General features: G+C 53.2%; 8 protein-coding genes across 8 annotated transcripts; 2 read left to right on the top strand and 6 right to left on the bottom strand.

Annotated features, from left to right (window-relative positions):
* Positions 1–318: 318 nt before the first annotated feature.
* Positions 319–1,316, bottom strand: dph5 (diphthine synthase; the record flags this gene model as incomplete). The annotated part of the gene is made up of 3 exons (XM_058471680.1): positions 319–916; positions 970–1,094; positions 1,182–1,316. 3 exons carry the CDS (start codon positions 1,314–1,316, stop codon positions 319–321), a joined length of 858 nt encoding a protein of 285 aa, XP_058334821.1.
* A 942-nt stretch (positions 1,317–2,258) lies between these two features.
* Positions 2,259–2,630, top strand: N7468_002382 (uncharacterized protein; the record flags this gene model as incomplete). Its single annotated transcript, XM_058471679.1, has 1 exon — positions 2,259–2,630. One exon carries the CDS (start codon positions 2,259–2,261, stop codon positions 2,628–2,630), a length of 372 nt encoding a protein of 123 aa, XP_058334820.1.
* Positions 2,631–2,659: 29 nt separating this feature from the next.
* N7468_002381 (transcriptional regulator SPT3) lies at positions 2,660–3,690 on the top strand (the record flags this gene model as incomplete). Its single annotated transcript, XM_058471678.1, has 2 exons — positions 2,660–2,757; positions 2,820–3,690. 2 exons carry the CDS (start codon positions 2,660–2,662, stop codon positions 3,688–3,690), a joined length of 969 nt encoding a protein of 322 aa, XP_058334819.1.
* A 352-nt stretch (positions 3,691–4,042) lies between these two features.
* Positions 4,043–4,830, bottom strand: N7468_002380 (blue light-inducible protein Bli-3; the record flags this gene model as incomplete). Its single annotated transcript, XM_058471677.1, has 3 exons — positions 4,043–4,059; positions 4,126–4,534; positions 4,627–4,830. 3 exons carry the CDS (start codon positions 4,828–4,830, stop codon positions 4,043–4,045), a joined length of 630 nt encoding a protein of 209 aa, XP_058334818.1.
* A 600-nt stretch (positions 4,831–5,430) lies between these two features.
* N7468_002379 (uncharacterized protein) lies at positions 5,431–6,480 on the bottom strand (the record flags this gene model as incomplete). The annotated part of the gene is made up of 2 exons (XM_058471676.1): positions 5,431–6,400; positions 6,452–6,480. The coding sequence occupies 2 exons, from the start codon at positions 6,478–6,480 to the stop codon at positions 5,431–5,433; spliced, it is 999 nt and encodes a 332-aa protein (XP_058334817.1).
* A 745-nt stretch (positions 6,481–7,225) lies between these two features.
* Positions 7,226–7,553, bottom strand: N7468_002378 (uncharacterized protein; the record flags this gene model as incomplete). Its single annotated transcript, XM_058471675.1, has 2 exons — positions 7,226–7,293; positions 7,319–7,553. 2 exons carry the CDS (start codon positions 7,551–7,553, stop codon positions 7,226–7,228), a joined length of 303 nt encoding a protein of 100 aa, XP_058334816.1.
* A 1,704-nt stretch (positions 7,554–9,257) lies between these two features.
* On the bottom strand, positions 9,258–10,328 carry N7468_002377 (Hsp20/alpha crystallin family protein; the record flags this gene model as incomplete). The annotated part of the gene is made up of 1 exon (XM_058471674.1): positions 9,258–10,328. The coding sequence occupies one exon, from the start codon at positions 10,326–10,328 to the stop codon at positions 9,258–9,260; it is 1,071 nt and encodes a 356-aa protein (XP_058334815.1).
* Positions 10,329–11,221: 893 nt separating this feature from the next.
* Positions 11,222–14,572, bottom strand: N7468_002376 (ankyrin repeat protein; the record flags this gene model as incomplete). The annotated part of the gene is made up of 3 exons (XM_058471673.1): positions 11,222–11,760; positions 11,813–14,066; positions 14,150–14,572. The coding sequence occupies 3 exons, from the start codon at positions 14,570–14,572 to the stop codon at positions 11,222–11,224; spliced, it is 3,216 nt and encodes a 1,071-aa protein (XP_058334814.1).
* Positions 14,573–15,058: the final 486 nt, after the last annotated feature.

Raw genomic sequence — 15,058 nt, 5'->3', positions numbered from 1 at the left:
TGATTTGTTTGTCTTATCAGGATACCATCTTCTTTTATCTTCATGGGCTCTGAAATGTTACTGTGCTTGATCCTGCCAGCGCTTCTGTCCTGTCTTTCTGCAATTATTCGTCTGGCATTGAGAGCATCAGTTGTCTGTCGCCACGGTGGTACATTATACAGCACTACAATTATATCAGGGTCAAAAGACTTAAGGTCGTGTTTAATGGAATGGCTTTTTTTTTCCCTATGATATCCCTGATACCAGAATATCTTATAACGGATTTCGCTGAGTCTTTTGAATATAATCCATAGTATCTTGGTCTACATTATTCGTCAATCATGAGCTAGCCCCATAGCTCTTTTGGTAGCTCGCATCAAACGTGGCCTCATTGACAGCAAACTGCCGGATGTAGTCGCGCTCCAGATCATGCGTTCTCCGTCCCAGAAGCACAAGGCTGTGCAGCGGTGCGCCCATGTCAACTTCTGTCAATTCCTGTAGGGTTCCCACAACAAGCTTCTGATCAGGGGCTCCAACCCTGGCAGCTCCCATAGCCAGACTCTCACGTGTGTACACGCCCTCTTTTCGGGTCTCCTCCGTCTCTATCATCTGGGCCGCACACTGGGCAACAGTCATGTACCGTGGAGGCTCGAAGATGCGACGGCCTCGTGCAAGGTTCTCCATCGATTGCTCTTTCACCTTGATGTCCAGTAAAACTAGTGTGTGTAGACCGATCTGTACGTTCTCGCGCACCCGGTCGTAGAATGAAGATGGCCGCCAATTGTCTAAGAAGAAGACCATGCTGACAGTCTGGCCGAAGTTGTAGAGCTGGAGGCCTGTAGAGCCGATGGCAGACATAATAGAGGCATTGGGGACAACGTTGGTTTGGATGCCGAGTTCGCGGGCACGCAGGACAAGGTCGGTGTGGGTAGTCGCGCTGTCATGGATTAGCCGTGCGTACAGTTCCCTGCGATTTATGCGGGAGATTACCCAAATGGATCTCCTACGACCAGGAACGCGATATCTGTCTTGTCCGCTCCGGCAAGGATGTCGTCGCTGCCGCTTTCCACTAGTTCTCGGTCTGCCTCGATAACTGGACGGCCATAGAACGCTTCCTATAACAGTAAGTTCTCTTAATATTATTTCCAATTCCGGTATAGCTCTCTGTCTTCCTCAAGGAGCATCAATGTTATATTACATACCAATTTCGACTTGTCAACCAGCAAAATGGCTGTGTATGCTTCCAGATAGACTCGCTCTGCTTTCTTGACTATTTCTAGTCCGCGCACCGTGATATCCGTCTCATCGGCAAGGCCGAGCCCCACGAGGTGCAACATATTGATCGAATGCGAGAGCAATTGAGCTGATCAATGCATTGGGTGCCCGCGGCAAAATTATCGGGGAGGACGGTGGAAAAGTTTCTCCGGCTATCGCGATCCGCGCCTTATCTGGACCCCGGACTTCACACTCCTCGTCTCTCACTACCGTTTGCCGGCTTGCGCCTGAACAGCGTTTGACAAACTCATTCTAACCCTCATCCCGACGTCCATCCTTGCATCTCAACCCGATCGACTCGGCTTATCGCGAATAATCCCATTCGTCCCAGAGTCCAATTGCAGGGCAGCGCAGCTGCGACCGAAACCGCCATCATGAGTTCGGATCGCCAGCCAAAGTATCGCCAGGAGATTCAGCAGGTAAGTCGCCGCTCCTTACTCTGATAACAACCTTTGGAATCGGTATTGGTTTCCCTGCGTTCGGATTATCGGGTTTGTCCGTGGCTCTTGGATATATTGGTTGGCCTTGTTTGGAGGCAACGCGGCATTTTCTACAATTGGCATGCGCATGCGCGGGCTCTACAGCTACGCTACAATCTTATTGAGACGCAGAGAATTTGGTTTCAAGGGTGCATGAATGGCTTCGAGGTCATGGAGCTCTCCCACCGTATCGCCAATGGCGCTAAGCTGTTTTGGGTATTCAGCAACATCAGCAGCTCTACAAGATGGCCATTTGATGATGGTTGCAATGTTCTCAACACATTCTGCCACTACTCTCCAGTTCCAAAATGCGAAATTTCCGTCCCGGCCTTTACTTTGTACCCAATCTCAAGTCGATCTTTCTGAATCAGATTCGTCTTAAGGCCGGGGACTCGGCAACGGAGAACTTGGACCGAGCCCTTCCAGGGCCAGCTCTTGGAAAAAAAGAAAAGAAAAGACAAAACACGCCCGCTCATTCTGAGCAATATTTCGAGTATGGGTTCCATCTCCCAGCTTGCTTTACGCATGCGTAGGCTCAAGATTGTCGATCCGATGGGAGACAGCTCCTACAATCACCTAAACGATGCTGATACGGAGGAGACGCCCGATGGCTCCCGCACTGATGCACCTACTATCCTATTTGCTCCAATGATCAAGTCCCTTGCCCGCTTGAGAATCAACAATAGTCTCACCAATTGGAAGAAAAAATCTGTTTCTCCACTCTTCAAAACCTTCAAGGGCAAGAATGGGCAGAACAAGTTCAAATCAGTTCCTGCCATGGTCTATCCAGTCAACCCATCCAAACGCAAGAGTGAAGCAAAAGCCTCAGAAAAACAAGACTATCCAAAAACAGGGTGGAGATCTGATACCGATTCCGAGGAGATTGAGCCACCATAGAAGGAAAGACATACTAATCTTTTCTGAAGATGATGTTTGTGTCCGGAGAGACCGCGGAGCCTTCTATCGAGACGACGACTCTGATCGAAGATATTACTCGCCAACAAGTGGTGGAGATTGTAAGCCGGTCTCCCAAGCCTGCTCCCACATATATCCATCGTAACTAATGACCTATTAGCTTTCCCGCAGTACTTTCCTGGCCACCCGCCGGGGTTCTCGCTCCATCTCTACTGATGACCTCATTTTCCTCATCCGCCATGACAAAGCCAAAGTCTCCCGTCTGCGCACATTCCTGTCATGGAAAGATGTGCGAAAGAACGTGAAGGACTCCGACGACAAGGGCGGAGCCGATGCCGCTGATTTTGCGGGCGCCGACGATGCGGCTGGTGTGGCCGCTGGCCCACAAGATGTGGCTGCAAAGCCCAAGAACAAGCGCGCCAAAGTCGGTCTGGCCTGGGACGTCCACAGCTTTTTCTCCGTCCAGATCCCCGAGCGCGAAGACGAGGAAGATGAGGAGGAAGAGGAGCAGAATTACGCGACCCTCCAGCGTCTTGCCGCGGCCGACGAACGAACCAAGCACATGACCAAAGAGGAGTACGTCTTCTGGTCCGAGTGCCGACAAGCCTCATTCACCTACCGCAAGAGCAAGCGGTTCCGCGAGTGGGCCGGCTTCGGAATCGTGACGGAGTCGAAGCCGAACGACGACATTGTCGACATCCTGGGCTTCCTCACATTCGAGATCGTGCAGACGCTCACGGAGGAGGCGTTGAAAGTGAAGGAGCGGGAGGATCACGAGAAGAACCGTGGTGGCGCGGACGCGACGGGAGAGAACTCGAAGAAGCGAAAACGCGAGACAGGCCTCTTCGATCCTCCGGAAGAGGGTCGAACGCCCATTGAGCCGCGGCACATCCGCGAGGCCTACCGGAAGCTCCAGGCCACCCCCCATAAATCAACAGCCATGCTGTTGAACAATGGGCGGGTGCCTGCGCGGATGGCCCTGCGCCTGGTCAGTCAACCCCCCTCTTACAAAAAAAAAAAAATTTTTCGTCGCTTTTACTGATATATTGCAGATTTGATCGCAGGCGGGATGGCGCTTTCTTCTAGACAATTCTTACATATTTCGAGGAGTTTTCGGTGGTGGGGGCATGATACCCATAACTTGTTTTGTTTCCCCCCCCTTTTTTGGTTTATTTCTTCGAGCAGCGCTCAGCGAGCAAAATAGATGATCCTCAGATACCATTTGCCAATCGTACAGCTCCAATTTGATAGAATAGTGAGTAGAAACTCAGCCGCATTCGCGTGATATCAAATACCCACGGCAAGCCCTACATATAACAGAAGACATAAGACAAAGTGCAAGTTCATGAGCATAACGCTAACTCAGTATCCATATTGAGTCATTATTTCAGAATCTAGTGCGATTTACGCCCTGCCAAAACGTCAGTAAATTCCATTTCACAATTCAAGACACGCATGGGTTCTCAATCCAACTTACACTCATCCAGCTCCTCGGTGCTAATCTCCCGAATGCTGTTGATGGCGGGCACATTGCCCTGCACGGCACCCTTCACGGTATCATAAGCACGCCCCATGATGCCCTTACGAGCAGCCACGTGCGTCGCCAGCTTAGCTTCCAGCTTGATCACGCCGATGCGGGGGTCCTTCGGCCCTCCGTCATGCACGCCATCACCCAGGTCTCCGACCCAGGCCTTCAGTGCTGGCGAGTAGTACTTCTCGATCACCGCCGGGTCGGCGATCACACTCGCTGTCCCGGAGATGGAGGCCCAGGCGCCGCTGACCGGGTCCAGGAAGGACATGTTGGTTTCTTGCGGGTGAATGGAGACGTCTGAGGTCTTGCCGGAGAACAGGTTTGTATGGAAGAGGAGGTCGACGCCGCCGTTTTCCTGGGGAAAATATGTCAGATTGGATTTAAGAGATTATGGGAGGGAGCGGATGCGATGTATATGTTCTAGATGGGGAGGGGTTTGAGACATACCTTAGCGGCCAATGCCATGCATCGCGACACGAGGAAATCGCCGCCCGACTGCTTGGTCGTCAGCATGCCGAACTTCACTTGTGAGATGAAGTCGGTCAGCTCTTCGATCTTCGTGGCCAGAGGGGGGTCCTCGGAGTTCTGGGACTTGTATGGGTCTACGGGCTGGTTGCCCGAGCTGGTGCTGATTGTTGGGTTGGTGGACATGGTGATGGACGGGATGTGTAGGTCGGGGAATAAATTGGGAATTAGAGATTTGGGAGCTGTCCAACTGTTATTTATGATGATCAATTGAAATCGTTTGTCGTTGATGCTGCTGCAAGTACCTCGTGGAATCAACGTCGTTGTGACGTCAGAAACGTCAACGATAAGATAATCCGGATTAAAGTCAGGCGCGATCGAGCGCGATCGAGCGTGATCGAGAGCCGGTTGGCATGCAATTGCGCATAGAAGGTGCTGATCTGGGGCGACTATTATGAATGAAAACCCAAATCGAGCGCGATCACGACCTCTTCTGCAGGTATGGGCGTGAATTGCCCGAGAGGTCGGATGTCTACAGGTTTGTTTCTAATTAAGCTGGGCCAACGTCCTGAAGATTCAAATTGATATTGTTGAAGCTTGGGGTAGATTGAAACAAGCAACCGAATGTTGAAAAGATTACAAAAATATGCTATGGTATCATAAATCGTGACCGCTCGCAGTCCCAGTCTGCAGCCCAACGCCAAACGCTTCAAGAACCAAAGTAGAAAAGCATCGAATGAAAAAAAAAAATGTCCGAGAAGTCTGAAAGAGAAAGCCAGGGTCAGTTTAGTAGTACGATGCTGGCCACCTCCGCTCATTCAATGGGAGGCGAGAATCCCACTTCTCCCAGCCGTTGACTTCGGCCGTCAGCGCTTTCATTTTCGCCTCCATCTCCCGCATCTGCCTCTCCATCGCAGTGACTTTATCCTGCAGGGGGTTCTCCTGGTACAAGGCCCGCGCCAGCGCATGCGACAGATCCACCGCGAAATCACTATCCTCCTCGATCAGGATGTCGAGGTCCTCGCCCTCCAGCGACGTATATCCCATGGCGACAAACTGAGTCATCAGCTTCCGTGCGGGGTTGTTGGAGAAGCTGGGAGTCTCGGCGTAGATGATATCAATGGCTTCGGCGATGTGCGGATAGAAGCTGACTTTCTTGTTCTGGATGGACACCAGGCCCTGCGACAAGCGATGCAGCGCATGCTCCTCTAGCTCGGAGAACAGGAATCGGTGCGCGAAGGCGTACACCTTGGCGTGCGCGGCGATCTCGGCTACTGTAGCCTCGGAGGCGTGGGGCTCCTCTGATTGGCTGGACTCGAGTCTTGTCTTGAGGCCGTTTTTCAGCGCGCTCACGGGCCCATCGATGGCCTCATTTGGCGATGGGGTGGTTTTCTTGGCCGGGGGCCTGACGGTGCTGGCTGGTGCGTCTGTTAGTGTTGCTGACCAGGACCGCGGCTTCGCTTCCGACCCACCTTTCTTGGAGTTGAGTTGAAATGTGGTCTGTTGTTCCCCATTGGGCTCCGAGGCTGCCCGGAGAGTATCGTAATCGCCGGTGTACAGAAATTGCAACACGCATTCGATGGTCTGCTCGTCGAAGTCGGACCAGTCCAGCGTTTTCGCGAAGGTGTCTTTCCAGGAGCCGTGGATCTGGGCGTGCAATGCCGACGACGTATACGGCGCAAAGGCCCCCGGATGCACATAATAGGTGCTTCCTTTGCCTACTGTGATCTTAATCGGCGGGTCTGTTGGGGGCGATCTGGGACAGGATTAGCTCCATGCGTAGAACGAAGGATTGGAAGGGACGGACTCATGGTAGGTGCTTATTTGGGAAGGCATTTTGAACGGACAGAAATTTGACCTCCTCACGCGCGCTCGAGGGACAGACCCAGATTTTAAGCACTCGGTGGAGAGAGAGAACCCCCCCCCCCCCGATTCACGGGTGCTGAGACCAGAAATAAAAGAATAATGAGCGTATTTTGGGTGGCGCCCATGTATCACCTGGACCAAATCTACCCCTTGCTGCACGCGGATTGGATGCTCGGCCATGCGACGCCTTTTTTTTTTTACCCTTCGGTTTTTTAGTCTGAGCAGGTTACCGAAGACGGAGATCTCGAACTATCTAATTCATGATTTCATTCCGGAGATAGCAGTGGGACTCCGAAGGGCCGTCTGATAGCGAGTCAAGTGGCACCATTTACTAGTCCCCTGCTGGCCAGATCAACACGGTTTGCATTTTGAATCGAGCAATCGCAAGTCTCATTGGGCAGCATCACGGCCTCGTTCTTAGTGGTTTTCTTTTCCCCGCAAACACAAAAGAGAAAGATTCTCGAAACCAGAATTTCCAGAATTTGCCTAGCGAGCCGAGAACCGTTCTGGGCCTACCAGACTTTCTGTGCTAATAAGCGACTCTAGACAGGCCTATCAACGGCAGGGCGCCTTTTTGGCCGAGAACTGCTAACACCCGATGCGAAGCTGCCACACTGTGCAATGGTTGGGCAAGAGAGCGTATGTCGGAAAATGTCGATCTACCTGGCAGCAGCACCAGTGGGGAATAATGAAGTCAAGCTGTTGTCACTCTGCGTCAGTTGTCAGCACTCTTTTCCAGATCGCCTTCCTCCAGTTCCATAACGGGGACGGAACCGCGCATGACTGGTGAAAGGATGCAACAGCAAACCTGGGGGGCGCGGTCGATCCAGGGCAAACTTGATCCTGGACTGCGAGGGAGGTGCTGCTTGTTGATCCTGGATGGCCATTCCAACTGCCTCGTTGGGCGTGGGTCTTTCGTATTTCGTGTTAAGCGGATGGCGGAGACGATCACGTCCGCCGACTCCCGCTTGTGGGGTGTCTCGAAAAAAGGGGGGGTTTGGATGCACCGGTTTCATCATCGAGTCCTCCGGAAAACTGGCCATGGTCCCGTATCGTTGCGTGCTGGTCGTGTTGCGTATCGAGACGGAGATCCTGGGCATACACCGCGGCACGAGTGCATAGCTTATGGTACGTTTCATATGCAAATCACAGGGTGGGCTGATTGGCCTGTTTTACGGGCGCAAGTTCTGTCCTGAATCATGACCGTGAGAGCAGTCGAGCGCAGCTGCTTACTGTTTGTCTAACTCAACGCTATGGGTTGTCTCCGGTCCCGTATGGACACATGGTTCCCGATCCACTTGGACCCAGTACTTTGGGTCGGTATGGAACTGCTCGGTTGGGGCAAAGTGTCGGCTTCATTTTTCATTTCATTTCTTTCCTTTTTTTCGTTTCTTGAATCATTTCTCCCTCAGCCTAAGCTCAAAGTACGTTACTTGATACGCGTGCGTACTGCGTACTTGGAGCCTAGCGGGCAACACCGCGACGACTATCCCACGACTGTCCTACGTAGCCCCCAGCAAGCTTTAGTCTCGCATCCCAGAAGTGAAACCCCCTAGAAGAATAGAGTACGGGAAAGGCGGAGCTTCCAGAATCCAAGGTGGAGAAGGCCTCCGTAACCCGTAAGCACGAGTCCTCCGGGCTCGTCGCACGGCCCATTGTCGGATGCATGGCCGTCGTATCTTCCTCTTTGGGAATATCGATAAGCAGCACATTTGTTCGGTCAAATGAGTCGAATGAGTCGAGACCAAAGATCCCCCAGGGCCGGTTTGGTGCTCAGGCGCCCAGGGCTGATTAGGCGACCAACTTGATTATGTTGGGGAGTGTGAACAATTCGAATCGCTCAACTTTTTTTGGGGACTATTGACTGGATACTTTAGTCGTCCGCATTGGCTACGGAGATCGCTCTATCTCATGCGTCCAGTAGTCCGAGCCCTCGCAGCATGTCGTAGCACGATCGGTTCCGGCCTGGGCGGATGTCGGGAAGTTGAAAAGGTTACGGTGCCTCAACTAGGCTGTGGACTGGTCAACAAAAGCGCAGGCTGTACTGCACTAGTACTCGATCTGTGATTTTGAAGCCCACCGAACAATACCTGAAGCATAAGTATTACTTATCGAAGCCATTAAAGGTCGACCTGCTTCCCAGCGTTCAGTAATTGAAGCGAACGTGGGCATTCTCAGACCCATTCTGCGTTGCCCATGACGGTGGGTTTAGACCGTTCTCCTCTTTAGAGTGACTATCAACGTTTGCCAGTGGCAAGCAGCACTCAGCGATCCGACCTTAGATTCTTCCGCAGCTACACTCTGTCGGCACTTGGACAAGCGACAGAACTCTGTCATGGAGACGAAGGTGGATGATGCGGCATGGCCAAGCACTCGGCAGAGAATACGATGTGTCCAGATGGATTGGAACGAAGATCCACAGCAGGCAGTCTCTCAGGCGTAATCCACAGCCTACATCCTTCTCAAACGCAAATCCGTGCAAGGACTGTATCGTGTCATCGACGATGAACGCCATGTTCGTTCCAGGGATTGTCAAGGGTCAGTATACTTTTCGAGTCTTCATGACTACCAGACCAAGGTCTTTCAACACTCTACACTAGGAAGCGAATCGGGAAAAATCTTTGCTTAAGCCACTCCACGAGCAGCAATATTATTTCAAAACCGAGAGCTGAGAAACAGAAAGAACAGAAACACCGACCTCCATATGTGGTCAAAAGACTTGAACCCTAAAAATCCCAAAACCCCATCTATTGCACGGGGACCTTGACGTACTCCTTCGCCTCTTCCTCCTCGTCATCATAATCGCTCATTTCCGACTCCGCCGGCGTCACCGTCTTGCTGGGCGACTTCTCATTGAGATCCTCAACATAAACAGTCTTGTTTGGCTCCGGCTGTGCCTCCACCAAGATCTTCGGGATAGTCACGTTCAGCACGCCATCCTCAAGCTTGGCACTAATCTCATCCGCCAGAACAGCAGCAGGCGCCTGGCTCGTTCCCAGACGGATCTCCCGCTCAAAGACACCGACCTCCCGGCCGCGCTCCTCCATGACCAGAGCCTGGTGCAGGTTCTCATCCACGCCAGGCCGGTACACGACCCCGGCAAGGCGCAGGACCGACTCGTCGGTATCATAGTCGATGCTCAGATCCTCTTTCTTCGCGCCAGGGAGCGACACATGCACGATGTATTGCGTAGGAGCGTCGAAGACGTCGACGACAGGCGCGAAGTCGGCGGTGCCGGCGCTGGGCTCGGGCATGGGGAATCCGCACCGCGAGGCTAGCTGGCGCAAGAAGTCGAAGTCGGGAGCGCCAGGGCTGCCGAAGCCGCGGTGGTGGCCACGGCCGCGGTGTCCGGCATATGGGTGAGGACGACCCCATCCTCCGCGACCCCATCCGCCGCGACCACCCATGCCACGGCCTCTGCAACGGCCGCCAGCGTGCTTCCCGTGGGCTTGTTTTCCTTTACCACAGCGGCGGGGGTGATCGTCTTCGTTGTCATTGTCGGCATTGGCTTTCTCTTGCTCTGCTTGGGGGGTCTTCTCAGTTGAAGGACCGGGTGTAGGCTCGGCGTTGTGGGGTTTCTGAGAGTCTTCAGGGGCAGCCTCGTTGTTCCCCATGCCCCAGAATGGATGAGGGCCTGGATGGTGGTGTCCGTGATGAGCTGGGCCACCCCATCCAAAGAAGGGAGGGGGAGGAGGTCCATGGTGATGATGGCGGCCTCCGTGATGGCCTCGCCCGGCGAAGAAGGGATGGTCCTCAAGGCCGGTCAACAGGGACTCCCAAGGATTCGGGGGATTGTTGAGGTGGTAGATTGAAGCCATCTTGTATTGATACTATCCAGAAAAAAAAAAAGATCTAGAAGTACAGGGTGTTGGTAGATGTGACGGTGCGAAAAGGGGTGAGAGAGTACAGAAAGTAGAAGGATCAGGGAAGATCAAAGCAGATATGCGATGTGATCTAATAAGTAAGAGGAGCTATGGGAAGACATCTTCCAGAGCTTATATAGTTCGTGACTTGCAGGCATCTATCGTCCTCGTCACCCTCTGGATCGTGACACCGAGGTGTACGCAATCATGTTGCCTTCACGCTGGAGTTGCCACTCGGGGCATCAATAAAGCCGAATCTGATTAATGAGATCCGAACTGAAGAACAGCGCGTCAGCTGGTGCAAGGTAGAAAATACCAGAAGCTCCAAGCTATGAAAGCCGGGGAAAGAGGTAGCTTGGTCGGATTCTATAACTGGTAAGTCCGAGGGGGCTCGGGCGGTTGACATCCCCGAGGTGACTCACACATTATCTTCGCCACTCCAGTCGCCTGCAGCTTTCAATCCGCGACCAAGAGTGAAGGTGAGGCTTGCCAGGCTACGAGATTCAGAACTGTTCCTTCCGAGTAGACCCTTGCTGGAGCTGGAGGCTAAGCCTTGTTCAGTAATACAGCTTGGGCGCCCCGCTCCAGGGCTCTAGGGCTCGCGTGGGTCCTAACTAATCAGTACAGAATTCCGTATCATGCTAGTAGAAGGGCCATGACGAGTTTCATTATCTACCACACTACTAGTACAGGATATACGAGCTCTTTTGCCGCATCTTAGTCTTCAGTCTCTCTATTCTAGAAGAAGGGGAGAAAAATTGAGGCCTCCGCGGTGGCTGCTTAGCTGACCTGATCTTGAATTAATAAATTTTTACTCGTGTCATTACTGTCGTCTAGTGCTCATACGATCAACGCCTATAGTCCAAACTCTGAGAAACTTCAAAACTTTTCCTGAGCGCATTCGCGCGCCCATTTACATAAATCTCCGGTCGCGGCGACGACCCCGTGCCGCGCGTCGACGTGGGAAACAGACCAGGCCCATAGCCGTCCCCACTTCTGCGCGACCTGGCGACACTAATGTTCTTCTTGAACTCGAGATCCTGGTAGTCGTCTTTGCTATCCGGGACGTTCGTTCGTTTTCTTTTGCCCGAGAGCCAGCTCCGGCTGTAGTTGAAGAAGTCGCCGATATCATCGACGGAGAGGGCGACGAGGATAAGCGGGATTGAGATGGCGAATCCAATTCCGAACGTGTATTTGGCCACGTACGGAAGATCCAGGTCTGAGAATTCCTTCATGTTGATGGTGAAGACGGAGGCAATGAAGGATAGGGGCAGGAAGATGATCGTGACGATGGTGAACACCATGATAATCTTGCCTTGGCGATTGGTTCCGGCGGCTTGGTCGCGGGCGAAGCGAGCCTCGTAGACATTGGCGTGTTTCTGTTTGACTGTTTCGCGTTAGGATCGCAGGGTAATTGGTCATCCAGGTCCAGGACTTACGGTCAAGGAGGTCAGTGATGGAGTCGTAGATACGGGCTGTTTGTTTATCCATGCGCTCAATATCTTTGATGTGCATATCGATCATGCGTTGTTGATCCTTGAAGCGCTTTTTGACCTCGTGCTGCGAGCGATGTTGGCCGTAATAGATATCGCAAATGACCTCTTCAAGGTCTCGCAGGACATTTCTCTGGTGTTCCAGAACGGTGTTTATCATGTTAAGCTCATCCCGGATATCCTTGGCCTCGGAAAGTAGATCGGTCTCTTTACCAATATCCAGGAGGTCATCCACAAACAAAGGCGAGCCATCATGGTGGACGCGCTCGTCGTCATCAGAATTCTCATCTGAGGAGCCACTCCGCGCACGATAAATGCGGGAAGAACGGTTGAGCTTGCGATGTGTTTTCAGCCACTTCGATGCTTGCGCAGACGCCCTGTTGAAGCGATTGAATAGAATTGTCTCTCGATCGGTGGCTATACCGATGCTGCTTTCAAACATGTCAAGAAACTGGTACTGGTCGTCGCCCAGACGGTGACGGTCAAAAACGCCCGAGCATCGATTGGTGATGATGATCGCTAGATCATAGACCGATTGCACGGGGTCTCGAGTTTTGGAATTGATGTCCTCAATGATCCCGTCAAGCACGTTGAGCGGGTCATTCTTGGGTTGGTCCCAACGCATAGGGAAGCTAGTAATGATCAGATTCGTCCCTAGCACCCACATCCAGAGCTGGTCAACCATAAAGATCTTCGGGCTTCCCGCCTCCTCGCGGCCCGGACCTTTCGTCTGGTATCTGTACACGACCTGGTCCTTGTCTCGACTCGCGGTATCGATGTTGGGATACGCAAATTGATCCAACGTCCGACGAACGTGCAGCGAGGTCGTTGACGTGGACAGATGTGCTTCTATCAGCATTTCGTCACGGGTTCGCGTCCTCTTGATGCCTTGTGGCTGAAAGCTGAGAGTTTCTGCTCGTCGAATGGCTTCCTCCATCATCTGTCTGCGCTCGATGGTCTCGAAATGCAGATATGGCATGTACATACAGACATTACATGCTGAGACCAGGCCTGGAGGCTCCTTACAGAGTGTCGTTGACGGAAGAGACGATCGAGATCTATCGCTGAAGCCCCATGGCGATTTGCTCTTTGTTTCAGACTTGGGTGTCCCGGGATTGCTTCCAGATTTCCCTTGCTTTGGATTATTCTTGTTCTTGTGCTTCTTCGAGCCGTCATCGATAGACCCCTTGTGCTTGCGACTCGAGCTCCCATCTGCCGTGGACTGCCCCGTTTCCGAGGCATAATCATCCGTCGGTTTCTCCTCTTTTGCCTTCATGAGACGCGGCGTACTCTGGCACAACGGTCTCATGAAATTGGAGTGGACCTTCTTTCCCCGATGTTGATAATTGAACGACTTTTCCAACCCCTTGAATCCTTCGACGTCGTGGGCTCCTTCTTCAATGAAGCTCTTCGTGATCAGGGACTCAACCCACGACATGTTATTTGCAGGAAGATGAATCCAGCGAAAATCCGTCGCCCGGTCCTGATCCGGCTGCGTCGAGAAAGCCTGCTTATGCGGATTCTGCGGGTCCTTCCCATAGAGCAGGTTAAACACCGACGTGCGCTCGACCTTGTTCTCATTCTTGAAGTTTCCGAACGAGATCACCGTCGCATCAAATGCCTTACAAGCATCCTTGACATCGTCCGGTAGCGCATCCACATTATTCGACGGCGCAAGCAACTTGATCACCTCCTTTTGCTTGAACTGGCTCGCGCGCAGGAAAGGCGTTGACCCAAAGTTATCCCTCACCCTCCTCTTCAAATCCGGCCGCTCCAGCAACAACGCGACAACCTCGACATGACCCCCCTGCGCACACAGATGCAACGGCGTCACACCATTCAACAACTGACTATTGATATGCGCGCCCTCGCGCAACAGAATCTGCACAATGGCCTTATTCCCATTATCGCACGCATTATGAAGCGGCGTCCACGCCCCATCCGAGCACGCATTCACCGCCGCCTGATGCGCAATCAGCAACTGCACGATCTCCACCCGTCCATGGATCACTGCAATATGCAGCGCCGTCTTCCCCCGCTGCTCCGCCGCATCGATATCCGCCTTCTTCCCATCCGCCCTGCAAAGCAGCAGCTCCACCAGCCGGCGGTTCCCCGTCGCGCACGCCCAGTGCAGCGGGGTCCGCCCCAGCTCGTCCGTCGCGTCGACCTCGCACTCCGTCCGCAGCAGCAACTCCACAATCTCCTCCCCCATCCAAACCGGCACTCCTTGTCCGCGGCAAGATTGTGCAGGCAGTTCCGCTGCCTGTGGTCCCGCGCGTTGACATTCGCGCCCCGCATGATCAGCAGCTGCAGCACATCCGCGTGGTTCTTCCACGCAGCCGTCATCAGCGCCGTCCGGCCCTCCTTGTCGGTTGAGTCGGGGCTTGCACCCGCATCCAGGAGCAGCCGCACGATCTGGTAATGGTCGCGTTCGACAGCACGGAGCAGCGGCGAGAGGCGGCTGCTCGCGACGTCCGTCTTTGCGCCGGCGTGGAGCAGATATTCGGTGGCCGGGACGTTGCCGCGCTCGGCACTGCGCATGAGGCCCACGCGGAGAAAGTTGTCGCTGAACTGGCCATATTCGTGGGCGAGGGCGATGATTTTGGCCAGAGCTCTTGGGTCGTCTTGTTCGGCGGCGCGGAGGAACTGGGGCTCCAGGCGCTCGTGGCCTTCGCTCCCGATAGAGCGGGTGCGGGAGCGTGGCATTGGTGATTGATCTGATTTTTTTGCGGAGGGGTGAGGGGTGGTCAACCGTGTGCTTCAAGCCATGGTTACGGTTTGATGCTCATAGATCTGCAATCCTGGCCACGGCAGTTTGTTGGTAACCCCGAGTGAAGAAGTGGTACGTCGAAATCGTCGCATTAACTTTGATCATTAGCGGCAAACTTAGTAAGGATCTGCGGTGGAACTTGGGGCGCTTTTCTGTGCAGGTGGCTTGGTAAGCTCGTATTCGAGGCGGCTTGCAAGGTGGGGGGGGGACGCCTCGGGATTCGTTTGGAGGTAGAGGGATTGAAAGGGTTGAAGATTAAGGCATATTGAGATGCTGCGAGGGGAGGTTATACAAAACCGGTTCCATGGTTCTGAGGCTCAAAACGGGGAACACCCCAACACAACAAAGTCTAATATACTCGGTGATACTTGGTTTCAGCAGACATTAAAAATCTCTATTTTCTATCAGTCTCCGGTAATTGG

Source organism: Penicillium chermesinum, assembly GCF_028974085.1.
Source record: "Penicillium chermesinum strain IBT 19713 chromosome Unknown utg000002l:1.0-5270490.0:1.0-5274688.0, whole genome shotgun sequence".
NCBI classification, from domain to species: Eukaryota; Fungi; Ascomycota; class Eurotiomycetes; order Eurotiales; family Aspergillaceae; genus Penicillium; species Penicillium chermesinum.
Note: the sequence above shows the minus strand (reverse complement) of the source record. Positions and strands in the feature narration are given on the sequence as shown.